The sequence below is a fragment of the Diabrotica virgifera genome, chromosome 2 (assembly GCF_917563875.1).
Source record: "Diabrotica virgifera virgifera chromosome 2, PGI_DIABVI_V3a".
In the NCBI taxonomy this organism is placed as follows: domain Eukaryota; kingdom Metazoa; phylum Arthropoda; class Insecta; order Coleoptera; family Chrysomelidae; genus Diabrotica; species Diabrotica virgifera.
In genome coordinates, this window is record NC_065444.1 from 177,738,840 (window position 1) to 177,760,779 (window position 21,940).

The 21,940-nt window shown below is 33.9% G+C and overlaps 1 protein-coding gene across 1 annotated transcript in view; it reads left to right on the forward strand.

Annotated features, from left to right (window-relative positions):
- Positions 1-15,226: 15,226 nt before the first annotated feature.
- The window catches only part of LOC114335849 (L-2-hydroxyglutarate dehydrogenase, mitochondrial-like), a 60,004-nt gene continuing 53,290 nt past the window's right edge, over positions 15,227-21,940 (forward strand). Inside the window, exon 1 of the mRNA XM_028286140.2 lies at positions 15,227-15,510. Within this exon, the coding sequence (XP_028141941.1) occupies positions 15,227-15,510 (284 nt within the window). The remainder of the gene's footprint in view (positions 15,511-21,940) is intronic.

Sequence of the window (21,940 nt, forward strand, 5' to 3'; positions counted from 1 at the left end):
AAAGTCATTTACCAGCAATTTTATTGCTGGAATCGAATCTTATGATTGTATACATATATTAATAATATGGGTATGCAAAGTTCGCAGATAGTGTGCTACTTTTTTATAAACAAAATGGCGCCCGAATATCGTGTTCTCTTCAATTTTTGCTCCATAACTCCAAAGATTTTAACTTTACACCAAAAACACTCAAATAAAAATTCACCGTAATTAAATTCTGCGTAGAGACGTGTTTTTTCCGATTTACTTCGACGAAAATTTTCCCCGGAAAATGCGGGTTTTTCCAACAAAATCTTTAATTTTGAACTAAAATTTTAGATAAGTAATTGTTTATCAATAATTCAATAACTTCAATAACTAATTATGATACATAAGAGTAACTATGATTTTTGTATAAAAAGACACTGTACTTATCTAATGTACTTTACAGAATTGAAATTGGACTATTTAAGCGGCCTCAGGAATATTTTAAAATTATAAACAATTTTTTGGCTTATAAACAAATAAAACATCTCGGGAATAATTAAATTAAATCATCAAAACATCATTGGAAAAAAAGCGCCAGGACGCTTCTTTTAAAAGAAAAAACGTTTAATTGTGATGATTGGTTCCTGAGATACAACCGGTCAAACTTGATCGGCATTTACGGCAAAGATACAAACAATAGGATCATAATTTTCGAACCATAACCTTTTTATTTTTGTCCTATTTCTCCACACTCATTTTCATATCTTTAAAATGCTCATAACATATATTATTATAATAAAAACTATCGATATTACGAAGTGAAAATTGACAAAAATAGCAAAATTTCAATCAAAAAGTAGGTAAGGGAAAATGTAACCCTCAAAGTTCAAAATCGGTATACGTTAAAAAAATGCTTTTTCTCGGCTTTCCATGGAGCAATTTTCTTCATTCTTTTTTTGTTCTTAAGTAATTCGAGTAGAGCCATCTAACTAATGCATTATTAAATGTCAAAGTTGATTTTGTTTTGCTACAATAAATTAATTTATTTATTATAACAAAAAAAATTTAATTTGTTTAAATAAAGATTGTTTAAATAATTATACACGTTTCAAATGAGAATATTTGTGTTTTTAACGTTAAAAAGTACGTAACTAAGTACGTAGGTAAGTTTATCTAAAAAAAGTACAACTGGAAAAAATATGTAGTTTTCTTTTCTTATAAATAAATTAACCAATTATAACAAAACAAAAGCAAGTTTGACATTAAATAATGCGGTATAAATATAATAAAGAAAATTGTTCCATGGGAAGCCGAGAAAATGCATTTTTTTAACGTATACCGATTTTGAACTCTGAGATTGCATTTTCTCCAACCTAATTTTTGATTGGAATTTTGCTATTTTTGGCAATTTTCACTCGTAATATCGATATTTTTTATTACAATAATATATATTATGAGTATTTTAAAGATATGAAAATTGGTGTGGAGAAAGAGGACAAAAATAAAATGATTGTTCGAAAATTATGATCCTATTGTTTATATCTTTCCCATAAATGCTGGTCAACTTTGACCGGTTGTATCTCAGGAACCAATCATCACAATTAAACGTTTTTTCTTTTAAAAGAAGTGCCGTGCCGCTTTTTTTCTTCTAATACCGTTTTCATAATTTAATTTAATTTAATATTTCCCGCGATATTATATTTGTTTATAACCAAAAAAATTGTTTATAATTTTAAAATATTCCCGAGGCCGCTTAAATAGTCCAATTTCAATTCTGTAAAGTACATTAGATAGGTACAGTGTCTGTTCATACAAAAATCATAGTTACTCTCATGTATCATAATTGTTGTGGTTATTACAGCGGCCGTAAATTTTTAATTAACAATTCATTTGTTGCTAAACTGTTCATTCAATTTCCATCAGCTTCTGGAATTATAATAAATACGAAAGGAGCTTTTATATTACCAAGTTATTTATTTATTGATAAGCAATTACTTATCTAAAATTTTAGTTGAAAATTAAAGATTTTGTTGGAAAAACCCGCATTTTCCGGGGAAAATTTTCGTCGAAGTAAATCGGGAAAAACACATTTCTATGCAGAATAGTTAATTTTTATTTAGGTATTTTTGGTGTAAAGTTAAAATCTTTGGAGTTATAAAGCAAAAATTTAAAAAACACGATTTTCGTGCGCCATTTTGTTTATAAAAAAATTAGCACACTATCTACGGACTTTGCATACCCATATTATTAATATATACAATCATAAGATTTGATTCCAGCAATAAAATTGCTACTAAATAACGTTTCCTTGTATTTTGCTAATTAGCCCAGAGTAAAATATGAATGAGTAGGTATCATACATTGTATCTGTCAGAAAGTTGTGGGATATGGGATATTGTCATAGTGTAGGAGCTCTTCAATATCAGTAAAGTGAGCGCAACCGAGGGGAAGCTTAAGACAGTTCAGCTACGGGCATCATCAGATAGTCCTTTATTCTCATCTGCCAAGAATGGACCAGTAACCAACAAAAACCACGATGATGGTCAACAAGGACCGAAAAAGGTCGTGCATGAGTGGTTCAGCGAGAAAAAAGGTGAAGGAAAACCCAGATTAAAAAAAAATATTAACAAAAGGCAATCAAATCTATCCGAAAGCTACAAATATACAGGGTATCACAAAAAGATTGGCCATAAATTATATCACGACTAGCCCTTCACTTGCCATTTTTAGTCGCAAAGATTAAAAACATTGTCGCGAATATTTAATATTCAATTTTTTTAAAATGCCAGACGAGGAATATGCTGTATCTAAATGATGGAGGTATTTTGATTCACAAGCAGTTGATTAAAGAAATGGAAAAAAGATCAGCATTCTATAATAAACAACTCAAAGAGATATAAACATGAGACAAAAATGTGGGGTGAAGTTTGTATTCTTGTGGTCCCAAACTGAGCCGAACTCTCGGAAAAAGATAAAAAATGAAAGGTAAGTTAAAATTGAATTAATTTATTTATTATATTTTTATACGTGCAATTTTTTCTTATTTATTCCTGATTACTTTGACAAGTGTCTAGTAAGTTTATTATATGTTATAAAATGCATCGTGTTCCCGTTATTTAAGCTTGAATATCTACTTAGATTTGAGTTCTCGCCGAAAAGGTTCTTCAACTAAGGAATTTATTTAACTTTTTATTAGCTTCAATTTTTAATAAGTAGGTACTACTTATAGGTCTGGATCCCGCGTATGAAAAAAAAGTTGATTAATAGCAAGCTGAAAATTTGTTAATAGCTTAAGGGTGTCTAGTCGGACAAACTTTGATATATGGGAACACTGGAACAGGGGAAGTTTTAATTGTGGAACAGGTTAAAAATTTGGAACGGTCAGACCACAAAAACGGCACATGTATTTTGTCTGACAGAACAGACTTAAACTCTTCGAACAGAGATTAAACTCTCATGCAAAAATCAGACTGCTATTTATCACCAAATGGGCGTTTTAATGAGTGGAACATGTAGAATATATATGTCAAATGCCAGGAATGATGACAGGTGATAAATAGCAGTCTGATTTTTGCATGAGAGTTTAATCTCTGTTCGGAGAGTTTAAGTCTGTTCTGTCGGACAAAATAAATGTGCCGTTTTCGTGGTGTAACCGTTCCAAATTTTTAACCTGTTCCACAATTAAAACTGACCCTGTTCCAGTGTTCCCATATACCAAAGTTTATCCGACTAGACACCCTTAAGCTATTAACAAATTTTCAGCTTGCTATTAATCAACTTTTTTTTTCATACGCGGGATCCAGACCTATTAATAACTTATTTTGTAAAAACTTAATAGTTTTTGAGTTATTTATGAAAAACCGCTTTAAAATATCCATTTTTTAACGAAAAATTAAAATCTTTGATCTGTACTGAATATCTCAAAAACTATCTTTTAAGTTACTTTAATAACCTATTACAAATGTTGCGTACAATTTGTCCCTCTATAGATTTATGGGGTTATTTTTAATAAAATAATTTTCACCCCCAGGGTAAAAGCGCAAGTTGGCACAATGTCACTTTTGTTACTTGAGATATCTTCTAACTATTTACCAATTTTCATAAAACTCGATGAAGGTTCAACAAAATCGGAGGTGAAACCTTCAGTGACTGCAATAGAGTGCGAGTGTGTGTATTAGGGTGGGTCGAAAAACAATAATGTTTCATTTTTTAATCGCTATACCGCGGAAAATTTGCTTTTGGGGTATATAAGTAAAATGTAAAGTAAAATAAAGTTATATATTAAACTCCCAGCTAGCGCATCATACTTAAAATTTAGTTTTTTTCAGAAATCAAGACATTTCTCAATTATTTTTACAATCTTTAGCCAATAATTTTTAAACGTGCTATAGTGAAAACTGTTTAGTTAATAGTTTAAAAAATAGAAAATAAATTTGAAACAGACAATATCTTTTAATTTGCGGTAGCGCAAAATACTAAAAAATTGTTAAAATTCACATATTAGCACCTTAAAAGAAGGTGTGGTCTAGAATGTTGTGTTGGGTGTTAATAGCACAATCCATTTTTTGTTCTTTTACTTTACACCCCATTTAATTGGAATAGAATTATTATAGTGTGTTTAAAGTTATAAAGGATATAAATAAAACAACTTATAATTTTAATAACATGTTTAATTGAAACAAAAAAGAAACCAAATTGTAGCCAAACAATGTCAACAAATTAAATGGAATTTTGACTTTAAGAAGAGTCTTTTACTCATTATTTCTGAGTGGGTAATTTGAAGCTGCGCTTGCTGTCATACCTTGGCATCGAAGCTCTGGATGCTACGACAGATCTTATGAAACCATCTCGTTCCTAACCACTAGGAGGACTATTTAATCGCAATCTTTTGAGTAAAGATGAATAGTATCTTCTAGACATAAGTTGTGCGATAAAGTTAGGCAACTGCCCTGTGGACTTATCTGTTCGAGAACCGGGTCCACTTTCCCACTCTCGATGGTTGACTACAGCTAACAGAGTTTTGAGACTGTATGTAAGTTTGGAAACGTCTTCAGTTGAACATAAATTGTTAGTATACTTCATTTTTAAATCATACATGCCTGTATGGTTTAAAATTAAGTACAGTAAATACATAACACATGGACCTGAACACGTTTTTGAGACTATCAAATCAACCAGATTTCTACCAGAGAATTTGGTTAAAGTAGTTGATCCTTTAATCGAAAGAAATGCATTTTTCCCACCCAGAAAATTTGCTACTGAGGATGATAGTGGATGAAAGGAAACACATAAGAGAATTAGGATTCCGAAGAATAAATCAAAGCAAGGATGTTAGCTACAAAAACAGAAACAGTTAGGGTTTTTCGACCTCCAAAAATCACCTTTCATGCCACTGATTCTACTGAAACCTACTGACCAACCGAACGGTTCAACTGGCCGCTTATGCCGATTATATTAATATTATGAGTAGAACATCAATAGGAGCACAGGAAACATACGCAGAGTTAAAAATACAAACAAAAATGCTAGGTCTGGAAATTAACACAGGAAAAACAAAAATAATGACTCAGACGAGAAGAAATATAGTCCCACAAAACATTATACATGAAGATGACATTGAAACGGTTGGAAACTTTACATACCTGGCAGTAGAAATATATGGCGACGGATCAAAAGATGGAGAAATACGGAAGAGAATAACGCAGGCAAACAGAGCTTATTTTGCCCTCTCCCATATATTTCGGTCTAAAAGTGTCCACCAAAATACAAAAATGAGAATCTATAAAACTTTAATTCGACCAATAACATGCTATGACAGTGAAGCCTGGGTCTTGAAAGAAACATCCAAAAACAAACTCGACACATTCGAAAGGAAAGTACTGAGGAGAATACTAGGACCTGTGAGGGAAAACGGAATCTTCAGAAGTCGATACAACAACGAACTTTATCAACTTTATAAGGCAGCACCCCTGTCAGACTTCATTAGAATACTTACAAAGATTGCAATGGGCCGGACATGTGATAAAAATGGGAGAGGATAGGTTACCAAAAAGAGCACTAAATGCTAGAATGCAGGGAAATAGACCGGTTAGAAAGCCAAGAAAGCGCTGGGAAGACACAGTAAACAGCGACGCACAAGCCCTTTTAGGAGTCCGTGTATGGAGAGAAGCATAAGGGTGGAGGCAAAAAATAAAGGAGGCCAAGGCTCAATTTGGGCTGTAGTGTCGTAGAAGAAAAAGAATTTATTAGGCATATACTACCCAAAAAACCCATTTGCAACCTGGCTGCTCAAGTGTCCCGAACATGGTATATTTTTGCCTTATTTCCCTGGCGTATAAGGTTCTTCGCTAGCCTGTTGGGGTTGTTTTGTAGTAGCATGTCGTATTTTTAGGAGTAACTGGCAATTTCTTCTTTGGCAGTTTTCATTTGAAGATCACGATGAAAGTCAGCGAAGGAAATATCTGTCAGTTATGATATTTTTTATAAATTAATGATCTAAAACAGTACCTAGTTTCTGAAAATAGTTAATAATGGCGGAAATTCTGCGTGGTGCATAATTTTTGAAACAGCGTTGTATATTTCCAGCAAACTTATTCACTTTCTCCTACCTCTACCCTGTTTTTAAACCAGGAGTAAACTCAAAAGACAAATTCACACCCAATAATAACTTTAAAAAAATTTAATGAAAAATCCTTTGTAAAAAGTATAATTTTTTTATTAAAATCCCTTTAAGGGCTACATCACAAAACGTTTTCGATATTTAAAAATATCATCATCAGCGTTTAGAACTGGTTGATCACAAGCGGAGCCACCAAAGAAATAGCAGGGTATGAAGCTTCACCATTTAAATGGTATCCTCCTCCTACTAAGTACCTTCTCTATTGAGGTTGGCGATCAATACGGCAAATTTCTCTCTGTTCTGGGCTTGACGAATTAAGTCATTCCTTGTTGTATGGGTCCAATCTCTGATGTTTCGGAGCCAGGATTTTTTCTTTCTTCCTATACCCCTTTTACCTTCGATTTTGCCTTCTAATATTGCCTGGAGCTGCTCAAATTCCCTACGGCGCATTATGTGTCCTAGATGATGTCTTTCTAATTTTGATTGTATTGACCAGATAAGGACGTGTGTTCAGTATTTCCAGTACCTCTTCATTCGTAGTTCTGCTAGTCCAGCTTATTCTTAGCATTCGTCGGTACATCCACATTTCGAATGAATTCAGTTTGTTGACGTCATACTGTTTGAATGTCCAGGTCTCACAGCCATATAATAGAGACCACACATAACAATTTACTGTTCTCAATTTTATTGTGACTGATAGCTTGGGGTTACAGAGGATTTTACGCATGTTCATGAAACCAGACCTTGCTATTTCAATGCGTCTTCTAATTTGTTTTGAGTGGTCTAGTTGACTATTCAGCTCTCTGCCCAGGTATATGAATCTTTGAGAACTCTGAAGGGTGATACCATTTATTTGTATGTTGGGTGTAATTTGTTCATGGGGGTTTTTGTGGAATACCATGATTTTGGTTTTGGAAAAGTTAATGTGACTAGTCAGCCTCTGACTTTTTTCTTATAATATGTTCATCAATACAGTTGTCCCTTGATAATCCGACAGGTATGGGACCAAAGGGGTGTCGGATTACCAAAAGTGTCCCGATTACCCAAAGTGATTATATATTTGGCATTATTTTGCTAGCAGTAGCCTACAATATTCTTAAATTTTATGAGTAAAATGCTACCCAGAATAATATGCAAATGAAACATCCATTTCGGCTAATTAAAACATGTTTATTAAAAGAAATGTTGAAGCTAATACATTTAATTCATGTCGCGACAGGTTTAAGTACAAGCAGACACGGTGATGACCTTGATGGGAGGTTTGCCGGACTACCGAGCGTGTAGGATTGTAAAACGTCGGAGTATCAAGTGTGTACTGTCTTTTTAGTTGGTCTTCTGTTTCCGCTAAATGGTATAACAATTAGCATATTTGCTTAAAATTCTATAGGATGGATAACATTTATAAAGAATTAGGCCCTTGGGCACAGCATGACTCCTAAACAGGAAGATATATCTCTACATGAAGGCTGTTAGATGGCAACTCAATTGCGATTTAACGGTCTTCGCATGCAGAGACATATCTACCTGTTTAGTAACCCACGTGAGGGCGAGCCATGCTGTGCCTAAAGGCCTAATTCTTTATAAATGTTATCCATCTATGGAATTTCAAGCAAATATGCTAATATAACAAATTTTGATACCACGTAAAGGGTTCATACCCTGATATTTCTTTGGTGGCTCAGCTTGTGATCAACCAGTTCTAAACACTGATGATGATATTTTTAAATATCGAAAACTTTCTGTGATATAGGTACCATTAAAGGTATTTTAATAAATTTGTATACCTGTTACAAAGGATTTTTCATTAAATTTTTGTTATTGATGGTACAGTTGCACCCACTTATTAGAGTACTGGTTATAGGAATATCCCGGTTTATGGAATATAAATTCGAGGTCCCGAAACGTTTCCATTTACCCTTTAATAAATTTATCCGTTTATTGTAATATGGCTTAGTAACCTAATACCGCTGTTTAGAATAATTTTTTCAGGTCAACAAATAAATTTTTACATACAATTTGTCGGTAAGAGCTTCGAAAGCCTGCTGTTTTGTATATTATTACGGTCTGTCAGGTACCTAATAAACACTTTATTACTGTGTTATGAGTAAACGCTCCTTTCCCACAGAAAATTCAATCGTATGCTGACAAGGTCATAAGATAATTTCATTTGTCTACAAATTTCTATAGGTACATTGCCACACACTTGGCTGTTTGTAGAAACAGCATTTTTCTATAAGATTATTTATTACCGCAATAGTTGATCGTTTGTTCGGAAGTCTTTTCTAAAACCAAATTCCAATTTATTGTCTAATCGTTTCGTAATTATTTTTGTAAATAGATTATAAATTTTTATTGACATAAAAAGACCTAAAACCATATGCATATGAGCAATTCCAAACGATTTCGCCGAGTTGTGTGGACGAGGTCCTCGGATTTGTACCAAATTTTAGTATGTTATTGTACCTCATTAAAAAATATTTTCCTGAGAATTATAGGGCCCTAGGTCTTATAGGGCCTGAGATAGGGGCCCTGAAAAGGCCTAATATTGACCTTTTAAAGGTTTTGAGCGTTATTTTTAAATTACGATATCTCGAAACCTTTTGAAGGAAATTTAATTTTTAAAACTCGAGTTTTTTTGTTTTGACGTCTAGTATTTACAAATAAATTTTCAAATTTCTAAATATTGTGCTTAATTTTGGGGAACTCATTAAGTGCGAAGCAAATTTTGAAAAATTGATATTCTATTATCTTTTTCATTCTATTGCCAAATTTGAACGCGACGTCGTAGAATCTTTTGCAATATCTTATTTTTAAGGTATTAAGGCAAAGTTTAAAATAGTTATAGGTATATTTTTTATATTGAAAGGCAGCGAAGATATATGCATTTGAGCAGGGCCCTTTTTGTGCAAAACAGCGTTTTTTGGAATTTTCAGCCTAGTGCAACTTTTTTCTTCCTATTTTTTTTGGCCTGAAATTTTTTTTGGGAGTAGTTCTCTATATTTGTAATAATCTCTAGGTACGGAATTTCTTGGCCCGGCCCTATATGTCTTAGTTTTAAATCCATGAAAAATCAGGATTTTTTGTACTGATTAACTCAAATTACCTAGTTTTTTAGGACTCATTTTAATAGATTCGAATAATATTCCAGGCTGTATGCTCGCCCCCGTTAGGTAAATTATTCCGATTCGTTTTTGTTGCACAAACAGGGTGCCAGGCGGTATCGCGATCGGAAAATTGTTTAAATAATTTTTTTTAAACAAATTCAAAAAATAAAGTTTTTTATTTCAGACAAATTTTTTTTCATTTCTTTGATTCATTCTGAGCAAAAATGATTTCCTATGATTTTTCTCTAAAATTGATTATTGTCGAGTTACACGCAATTTAAAATTTGAAAAACGCGAAAATGGGAATTTTTAAGGCTTAATAACTCAGTTAGAATTATCATTATGGAAGTCAGAAAGTAATCAAAGCAAAGTTTAAAGCTCTCACTACAAGATTCTGAAGCAGTTTTTGTGTGTATTTTATTACGAAGCTGTTATTGTTAATTATCAATAATGAGCGTTGAGCGCGTATGGAGGCGAGTGGTGAGTGCTCGAGAGATACACGCTTAGCGCTCATTGTTATTTTTTTAAAAATAACAGCTTCGTAATAAAATAATGACAAAAATTTCTTCAAAATCTTTTAGGGAGGGCTTTAAACTGTGATTTGGTCACTTTGTGAATTTCATAATAATAATTTTAACCGAGTTATTAAGCCTTGAAAATTCCGGTTTTTGCGTTTTTCAAATTTTAAATTGCGTATAACTCGACAACAATCAATTTTAGAGAAAAATCACAAAAGATATTTTTTGCTCAGAATGAATCAAAGCAACCAAAAAAAAATTGTCTGAAGTAAAAAAACTTATCTCGGCTGAAAATTCCAAAAAACGCTGTTTTGCACAAAAAGGGCCCTGCTCAAATGCATATATCTTCGCTGCCTTTCAATATAAAAAAATATACCTATAACTATTTTAAACCTTGCCTTAATACCTTAAAAACAAGATATTGCAAAAGATCCTTCGACGTCGCGTTCAAGTTTGGCAATAGAATGAAAACGATAAGAAAATATTAGTTTTTCAAAATTTGCTTCGCACTTAATGAGTTCCCCAAAATTACGCTTAACATTTAGAAATTTGAAAATGTATTTGTGAATACTAGACGTCAGGACAAAAAAAAATCAGTTTGAAAAATTAAATTTGCTTTAAAATGTTTCGAGATATCGTATTTTAAAAATAACGCTCAAAACATTTAAAAAGTCAATTTTAGGCCTTTTCAGGGCCCCTATCTCAGGCCCTATGAGACCTAGGGGGCTATAATTATCAGGAAAATATTTTTTTATGAGGTACAATAACATACTAAAATTTAGTACAAATCCGAGGACCTCGTCAACCAAACTCGGCGAAATCATTTGGAATTGCTCATATACATATTGACATAGTATGTACTATTATAACGTATATTCGGTACACTTATTTCAGCTGGCCACCAATGATCGGTTATTAGAATATCCCGCTTATAAGAATATTTTTGCTTGGCACGAAGGCTATTCTAATAAGCGGGTTCGACTGTATACAGCCAGCTACAGGAAAAATTCTTTCTTTTCCTTGTGGAGTTTTAATAATAGCTTTGTTCGCGTAGCGATCACTGACAAGTCCACGACAAAATAGCATGCGCACTTTAATTCTGTTAAATATAATTCTCTCAATAATAATATAAAATAAATAAATCTAAAAATATAAAATAAATCTTCTATAATAATATAAAATAAATGTCACAGTGCGCATGCGATTTTGTCGTGGACTTGTCAATGATCGGCTCCGCGAACAAAGCTATTATCATAGGCCATTTCAAGACTTTAACATTTATGACAATCAGGGACTAGTCGACGACAAGTGGAGCATGCCATGACTAACAGTCCGCGTCAGGGTCTGCGAATATTTTTCGAACTGGCCTAATCTATTCTGTTATATCTATGCTGCGAATACGTTGAGTCCGCAAGTCTTTACCCGTGCGTCATTAATACCTGGCGAAATAAAACACATACTTTTTATTTAGCATCATTCTCTTCCACGCCTGAAATTAATGACAAACCAGCTGCCGCCTGTTATTAAGTAAAGACACATGTTATTTTTATGAACGATTTAGACTCAGTGCATTGAAAAGAGATAGGTACAAAGAAAGACGATTGGGGATGTCTTCACATATTTTAAGTACAATTTCTGACGTTTTGGTTTGTTTACTTTTGTGGCTGTCAGTTTGTTGAATTTTTTGCTGATATAGGGCTTTTCATTCACAGTCATTTGTTTCGAGCTTCTGTCATGTGTCACATAATATTAATTTATCTACGTCGTACGTTATTGGTATGTACCAATGATACAAACCAAAGACGTATGACGTAGATATATTAATATTATGTGACACATGACAGAAGCTCGAAACAAATGACAATCGATGAAAAGCCCTATTGCGTCGAATTTTTGCATTTTGAAGTTTTTTATAGTATACAAACAGTTGTTTTCACAACTAATTTTATATTGGAGTTAGAAATTTTGTAATAAGTTTATGTTATTTTACGATAAATTTTGACAACGTACAAAGCTAACCTCATTGTTGACACAGTTGAATGCTTGTGTTTAAGGTTACGCCAAAGTGAATAAAATAACAAAAAAAAATATGTTATCGAATTTTTTTATAAATTGATTATTTATTTATTAATCAATGATAATAAAATAATTTATTAAGCTACTTCAAATGTAGCTGTAATTATGCACCAAAATTTTAAAGCAAAACTTAAATTTGACATTCCATTTATTTGATAACGTCAAATTTTATACTATAACCCGTGATCGGAATAATATCCACGTGCCGTTGCGTTTAGTAAATTTCCGACTTATTTCGTATGCTTTAAATGATGACGCACGGGTAAAGACTCGCGGACTCAACTGTAAATATATTTTAATTGTTTATATTTTTTGACATTGCGTTTCTTAAATTTTTTACCCGTTTTTAACAGTTTTTTAGTTGTATTTTGCGAACATTTTGTTGTTGATTTTGGTAGTTTTTTTAGTTGTAGAAGTACTTAAATGACCTTATTTAGTTTTAAGCAGTGAATAAATAAAAATGAGTGAATATTTTCGAAAGTTGTTGGCAGACAATACAGATGTTGCTCGTAGGTACAGTAGTTAGTTATTTAGCATTTTTATATTGAATTTTATTGCTTTATTGTTATATTTTACCATTGTTTATGTCTCTCAGATCATAACTTATTTAGTTCAGTTGGTTTTATGCTTAAAATTAAGCATTGATGGTAACCGATAAAACTGAACTTTATCAGGATTACTTCGCATTCCACACTTCAAAAATAAACAGAAATGAAGCATATTATCGATTATTCTAGTAAAAATGTTAAATTAATCCTTGTACGAAACAAAATTACAAATAAATGCAACTAAAATTATCTAAAAGACATTAAGAACTGATGGAATAATAGGTCTGGATCCCGTGTATGAAAAAAAAGTTGATTAATAGCAAGCTGAAAATTTGTTAATAACTTAAGGGTGTCTAGTCGGATAAGCTTTCATATATGGGAACACTGGAACAGGGGCAGTTTTAATTGTGGAACAGGTTAAAAATTTGGAACGGTCAGACCACGAAAACGGCACATTTATTTTGTCCGACAGAATAGAATTAAACTCTCCAAACAGAGATTAAACTCTCATGCAAAAATCAGACTGCTAATTATCACCTGTCATAATTCCTGTCATTTGACATATTCTACATGTTCCACTCATTAAATCGCCCATTTGGTTATCAATAGCAGTCTGATTTTTGCATGAGAGTTTAATCTCTCTTCGGAGAGTTTGAGTCTGTTCTGTCAGACAAAATACATGAGCCGTTTTCCTGGTCTGACCGTTCCAAATTTTTAACCTGTTCCACAATTAAAACTTCCCCTGTTCCAGTGTTCCCATATATCAAAGTTTGTCCGACTAGACACCCTTAAGCTATTAACAAATTTTCAGCTTGCTATTAATAAAAATTTTTTTCATACGCGGGATCCAGGCCTATAACATTTATGTTTCCTTCCCAGTCGCCACATTGACATAATCTTGACAGCACGTTGGAATGGACTATTAAAAAATAATTAACATAGAAAAAAGTGTTGTGTGATTTGGTAGAATGCGATCTTACTCTTTAAAAAATATGTCACGTATTTCAGCGCCATCTCAGCACCTGGTTAAATGGAAGGGTACTACAAATCTGGCCTCCACAAAGTGGTCTGTAGCTTCGACATGATAGGTGTGAAATTTTAAACGTTCTTGTTGTTGATTGGATAGGCGGAAGAGTGGCGTAATCTAGCCTCCATACTAGGTACATCATCATAGCCCCCATACGGTACTTCCAATATTTAATATTTTATTCAAGTGGACAATAAAGGTACAACACAAACAACTTTTGTTTCTTAATTATTTATTTATACAATAATGTGACATTTTACATAGAAATATGAGTATTTAATTTGGATTAAATATATGTTTACTCGTTGAATTTTTCCACCGTCTGCACACAACACCTGATGGGAGCCATTAGACCTAACAACAAAACGCGAAATAAAATGTGGATTTTAAAACTGTTGGATAAACGGTACCTACAATCAGAAAATCTCTACCTTACAATCAGAAAAACTTACCTTTAAAAAGGTACTCGATTACAAAATAACAAAAATATCAAAAAACACGACTGAATATCAGCTTTTTATGGTGACACAACACAAACACATCACAACCCATAACCGACCATATAAAATACAATAACTGAACGACAACGAACGAACGAACACGAACACTGAACACAGATTCACAGATAGCGCAGGATTTGTCAAAAGTCATGTTCCACCAATCACAATGCCGACATCAGCGCCTCTGACAAAATGGAAGGAAAATAAATACGATTACATGTTTTTTTATTAGAGTGCGCGGGGCATGATAACCAATACATGTTCTTTTTTGGTTGATCATGTCGGTCTTCGACCGTAATTCATAAATATTATATTAGGTATACTAATACGTCGACAACTGTTTTTTATATAAAAGCAGACTAAAAATCTAAAAATTAAAGAAATAAAGCAGAAAACACAAAAAATTGCCGATACAACTTAATTAACTTATGAAATGCCAATAGTGTCAAAATTTGATATACCCTATTCCACGAACATACGCCTGTTTTGGATTACTTCGACAACGAATATTTTACTGTGCAAAATAAGAAGAACGAAAGTAAATTGCAAATTACATTGTTGTTTATTGGAATAATTATTAGCGCCATTTACTTTCGTACTTCTTATGTTGCACAGTAAAATATTCGTTGTCGAAGTAATCCAAAACAGGCGTATGTTCGTGGAGTGGCCCATAAATGTCAATATTTCATAACAGTGTAATAAACTTGCGTGAGGTTGGACCAATTACAAACAAGCATTACGATGCGGTAAATTTGAACTCCGCCTAGTTTAAAAACAGGGTATAGCGTTTTATAACGTCATGTTTGAATGTTCTTTCAAAAATATTTTTAGTTGGTAAATGTCTTTAAAGTCAAGTAATTTTTTATCATGTTGAACTTTTGGAAGGAAACTGCCAAACAAATTTTTAAAAGTAACATAAGAAGGTTTTCTTTACATATTCAACAAAATGCGAGTTGTACAACTTCTAAAGATGACATTCCTCAGTATGAAGCAACTGTAGTTGGAGGGGGGATAATAGGCACAGCTATAGCTAGGCAGCTAAAGAAAGAAAAACCGAATTTAACAACAGCGTTAATCGAAAAGGAAGGCATTTTTGGAAAACATCAGAGTAGGAATAACAGCGGAGTAATACATTGTGGTATATATTACAGGTATTTCTATTCAAAATATGGTTTAAATGTCAAATAACTGTTGTCTGAATCTTTCGGTTTCTCATTAAAAGCATGATATTATAAATTAATAACAAGATAATATATTGCACATCCGGAAGTCGTGACGTAAGTGAAGACCCGCAAGTTCGTAATGGTTCGTAATCATTATCTGAATGAATGAAATAATGAATCTAAACCACATTCAAATAGCAAATTCCCAACTATAAACAAACGCACGTGTTAGTATTCGCCGTCTCATTTGTCAAGAGGCTGTTAAATGTAATTTATTGCCCTAAACGAGGCGGATTCTAGAATCCGCAACTTTAGGCGCAATTGAGAGTGAATTTTTATTATTCTGCGCACACAGACAGAATGGCGTTAGTTGCTAAATCTTTCAAGTTATGTATATATCAGTGTAAAAAAATGTGTGAAAAGAATATATTAGCGTTTTTAGTAAATATATTTATTATAATTTTTATGTCTTTGGATTTGTCTTCCTCGGGAGTAAGATAAGTATTATTATTAAATCCTCATTTTACAGGTCCAAACTGGTCAGTCTGCAAATTCAAATTGTTGGTAGCGTGTTGGTTTTTAAGATACAGTTCAGGACTACCCTGTTTAGCTTCCATGCGCGTTTGTTTACAGTTGGGAATCTGTAAAATGAATGGACTTTAGACACGAATTTTTTTCGAAGTTTAATGTTATTTTGCTAATCGAATAATTTCATCACAGAATGCATAGATACAAATCCCATTTAACTTTAAAAAGAATTCAAATTCATATTTTGGTCTCCAGTTACGTCATCATGCGCGAACTCAGACGTATTTGCGCTACGGGAAGATACATTTGTCCTTTTCATGAGCATTTTTCAGTGCGTAACAAATGATAGGAAAAAGGGTAAGTCCGTGATAATACACATTTATGACATTTATTCTAACATGACATTTTAGTTAAATCTGACAGTTGTCACATTTTATTTTCAATTAGGAATAAAAACAAATCAAATGTGTTTCTTGCATTTATAAAATGGTATTTTCATTGATTTGTATAGTCTTATAAATTATACAGATTATATTTGTAATATTATTATCTTTTAAAAAAATATATTTTTTTTATTATGGCACCATCTATCGACAACTAGAATAATCACCGAACTAGAATAATTACCAAAGTAATCACCGACGTGCCTTTTTTCCTGACATATACAATTTAATGCGTTAGAAAGAAATCGAAAAACTGTGACGCACTGAAAGATGATCATGAGAAAAAGAATATCTCGTTATTTATAGTATAATGGTTAAAAGTAGCATTTTTTAAGAATCTCATGCCGTAGGTTACCATTACCAAATTAGGTCGCTTAATAGTCCGTGAGTTCTTTTAATCCATTTACCTAACGCGGTGAATTAGTCCGCATATCCTTTTTAGTCATAGTAAAATTTAAAGGTGCATTTTGTTCTCCATGGCGTCGATATATACTCTTTCTCTGTCGTGAATGCAATTTACACTCATCATTTCAATTTTGATGTTCTCGACCAAATTTGTAGTCGCGCTACACGATGGTGTCTCTGGAGTCTGGGAACTTTTATTGACACATATGACTTGACTCTTGAGACCGGCTTCTAGACTCTGCGCTCGCTTATGGTGGTTCCACGAACATTTTTCAGCAGGTAACGGTGGATGGTTTATGGTGATTTATCAAACATTCCAGCAACTTCCCTATTAGTCGGAGAGATAGAAGCGGATTTTGTGCGTGATAAATAATATGGAAAAACTATACGGGGATATGTTGAATTAGTTGTGTACATGACTTTCACCAACAGCCGGAAACCAGAGTGGGGGCCGAGGGTAGTTGTAAGGGGTCAAAGTCGCGGTTTTTATTATTTTTTTTGTGACGCTCATGATCGAGATAGTGCACCAAAATTTGGGAATAAGTAGGTCGTGACGTAACTAAGTAAAATCTCTAGGGGTGGCACGCTGCATGGCCGACAAAGGGATGGGGCGGGGGTGAATACAAAAAATATAAGGGGTTTTTTGCGACTTTCGTGATTGAGAGAGTGCACCAAAATTTGGGAATATATAGACCATAACATAACTAAGTAAAATCCTCAGTAGTTATAAGGGGTCAAAGTCGCCGTTTATATTTTTTTTTGTGACGCTCATGATCGAGATAGTGCACCAAAATTTGGGAATAAGTAGGTCATGAGGTAACTAAGTATAATCTCCAGGGGTGGAACGCTGCGTGGCCGACAAAGGGGTGGGGGTAGGAGTGAATATAAAAAATATAAAGGGTTTTTTGCGACGTTCGTGATTAAGATAGTGGACCAAAATTTGGGAATAAGTTTACCATGACATTGCTAAGTAAAACCCCAGAGCCTGAAACCAGAGTGGGGGACGAGGGTAGTTATAAGGGGTCAAAGTCACCGTTTTTATTATTATATTTTGTGACGCTCATGACCGAGATAGTGCACCAAAATTTGGGAATAAGTAGGTCATGACGTAACTAAGTAAAATCTCCAGGGGTGGCACGCTGCATGGCCGACAAAGGGATGGGGCGGGGGTGAATACAAAAAATATAAGGGGTTTTTTGCGACTTTCGTGATTGAGAGAGTGCACCAAAATTTGGGAATATATAGACCATAACATAACTAAGTAAAATCCTCAGTAGTTATAAGGGGTCAAAGTCGCCGTTTTTATTTTTTTTTTGTGACGCTCATGATCGAGATAGTGCACCAAAATTTGGGAATAAGTAGGTCATGACGTAACTAAGTAAAATCTCCAGGGGTAGCACGCTGCATGGCCGACAAAGGGATGGGGCGGGGGTGAATACAAAAAATATAAGGGGTTTTTTGCGACTTTCGTGATTGAGAGAGTGCACCAAAATTTGGGAATATATAGACCATAACATAACTAAGTAAAATCCTCAGTAGTTATAAGGGGTCAAAGTCGCCGTTTTTATTTTTTTTGTGACGCTCATGATCGAGATAGTGCACCAAAATTTGGGAATAAGTAGGTCATGAGGTAACTAAGTATAATCTCCAGGGGTGGAACGCTGCGTGGCCGATAAAGGGGTGGGGGTAGGTGTGAATATAAAAATATAAGGGGTTTTTTGCGACGTTCTAGATTGAGATAGTGCACCAAAATTTGGGAATAAGTAGACCATGACTTAGCTAAGTAAAATCCCCAGAGCCGGAAACCAGACTTAGGGATGAGGGTAGTTTTAAGGGGTCAAAGTTGCAGTGTGTATTATTTTTTTTTTGTGACCTGGCACAACAGTTGTCCCCCATGCAGCATTCCGCCCCTGGAGATTTTACTTAGTAATGTCATGATCTACTTATTCCCAAATTTTGGTGCACTATTTCGATCACGAACGGCCAAAAAACCCCCATATGTTTTTATACTCACCCCTGCCTACCACCCCTTTGTACCCCAAGCAGCGTTGCGCCCCTGGAGATTTTACTTAGTTACGTCATGACCCACTTACTCCCAAATTTTGGTGCACTATCTCCATCGTGAGCGTCACAAAAAAAATAATAAAAACCGCGAATATTACCCTTTATAACTACCCTCGTCCGCCACTCTGGTTTCCGCCTCTGGGGATATTACTTAGTTATGTCATGGTCTACTTATTCCCAAATTTTGGTGCACTATCTCAATCACGAACGTCGCAAAAAACCCCTTACATTTTTTATGTTCACCCCTGCCCCACCCCTTTGTCGGCCACGCAGCGTTCCATTCCTGGAGATTTTACTTAGTTACGTCATGACCTACTTATTCCCAAATTTTGGTGCACTATCTCGATCATGAGCGTCACAAAAAAAATAATAAAAAACATGAGTTTGACCCCTTATAACTACCTTCCTCCCCCACTCTGGTTTCCGGCTCTGGGGATTTTACTTACTTATGCCATGGTCTTCTTATACCCAAATTTTGGTGCACTATCTCAATCACGAACGTCGCAAAAAGCCCCTTATATTTTTTATATTCACCCCTACCCCCACCCCTTTGTCGGCCACGCAGTGTTGCGCCCCTAGATATTTTACTTAGGTACGTCATGACCTACTTATTCCCAAATTTTGGTGCACTATCTCGATCATGAGCTTCATAAAAAAAATAATAAAAACCGCGACTTTGACCCCTTATAACTACCCTCGGCCCCCACTCTGGTTTCCGGCCGTTGGTGAAGGTCACGGTTATTAGACTTTATTACGGTTGTCTTGTCCGACGGTGGTGGGGAGACTTATATTTTTGACCTTACGTCACAAGAGTTTACATTCCCATATTTTTAAATTATTTTCGATCATTGAATGTGTGTTATTGTGTATATATGTGTATTATTTGTGTTATTATGAAATAATAAGACAAATAGTACACATTTTATCTTATACCGGGTGGTGAATCGTAAAAAGGGCCATAGGAAACTCAATGTAAAATTCTGAATTGTTGAATTCCTGCTTCCCTAATTATTCTACATCAAAAGTCATGAGATAATACTTGTAGAGAATTAAAATCTGTATTCAAATCAAAAGTTAAAATTGTTCTACGATTTAAATGCATTCCAAAATTTTGAAAAATATGATACATTTGCCACAATAGGTATGCGTGTAAAAGTAAGGCCACACGTTATTATTTAACTGACAGTGCTCACACCATTGACTGAATAAAAAAATCTTTATTATTAATCCTTTCTCCGCAACTGAGGGTATCTTATCAACTGTATTGTTTTTAAACAATAGATGATAAAATAAAAATATTGACAGTTCAAAAATGTGAAGATTATTGCATTGTGTGTGGCCTAAGTTTGGGCTGAAAACTAAAATGTATTACATTTTTACAAAATTTTGGAATATGTTTAATTACGTAGACCAATTTTAACAGTTATTTCCAATACAGATTTCAATCCTCTTCAAATAGTTTCTAATGTCTTTTGATGTAAAATAATTATTAGGGAAGCTGGAATTCAACAGTTCAGAATTTTACATTGAGTTAATGCAAAACCTTGACGCATGTCAAAATTCCCAATGTGTTTTAATTGTATTCATTTTTTTCGAATCCTGAGAAAACTAATAAATATTTTTGAAAAATTTAAACTCAGAATGAAAGACTACATTATTACCGAGGGCTGAAAGTCCCTGAAAAATTCTATAATGTTTATTTTAATAAGTTACAGGGCTGAAAATAAAAGAGAAGTGTGATATTTAATTTCAAATATTTGATTCAATAGAACCTGCTTGTTTATTCTAAGGGGCTTTCCGCCCTCGGTAATAATGTAATCTTGCATCCTGCGTTTAAATTTTTCTAAAATACTTGGTTTCCTCAGGATTCGAAAAAAATCATATTACGATTCAAATGACAGTAAACTCTCGTGACGTAATCTCACCCTTAATGTTCATTGGTTAGTCGATTTAGGCTACCGTAGTAATGTCTAAGAACCGTGGGTGAAGGTCATGTACACAACTAATTCAACATATCCACGTATAGTTTTTCCATATTACTTATCACGCACAAAATCCGCTCCCAGCTCTTACGCCCGGTTTCATAATCAACTTAAAGTGAACATTAACTAAAGTCCACTTTAACGTTGACATTTACCCATATGAATTGCATTGACAAGGGTACCAACCTAAAACTTAATGTCCACTTTAACTGAAACCGGGCGTTAGTCCCGGCGCAAATTGATCCTAATAGCGAACACAACCTGGCACCTGCGAGTTGCGTAGAGAGTTCTGCGCATCCTAATATGTCAATACGGTGCCAGGTCTAGCCATGCGAACGTTTGTCATCTGCGTACAGTTTTCTGGTGTCGTGGTACGCGTGACTCAATTCTCAGTTGCGGTTTTGTTTTCGAGATGGACGTAGAAAAGCTAATAGAACTCGTTCGGAATTACTATTATTATAAACAACACTGATTGTTATTGGATTGTCGTTGCAAAAACTGCTTACCTATTACATATATTTATATCTTGTCTACATATTTTATTTTTAAGCATGAACAAGCCCGGTATGATGACACATTTTATTTGAGGGTTATGCGATATTCACAGATATGCTTAACGGTTTTTAGTAATGGATCATTTTTAATGATAATGTTGTGTAGATTTAAGAAATGAATGATATTTACAAAATTTTTATACCTATAGAAAAGGGATTACGCCATCATTTGTGACATAGTATTTCTAGGCCTGGATCCCGCGTACCAACAAAAAGTTGATTAATAGCAAGCTGAAAATTTGTTAATAGCTTAACGGTGTCTCGTCAGACAAACTTTGATGTACGGGAACACTGAAACAGGGGAAGTTTTAATTGTGGAACAGGTTAAAAATTTGGAACGTCAGACTACAAAAACGTTCCATATATTTTGTCGGACAGAACCCACATAACAATTTCATGTTCTTAGTAGATTCATAGAACATACTTTTCAGAAAAAGTATAT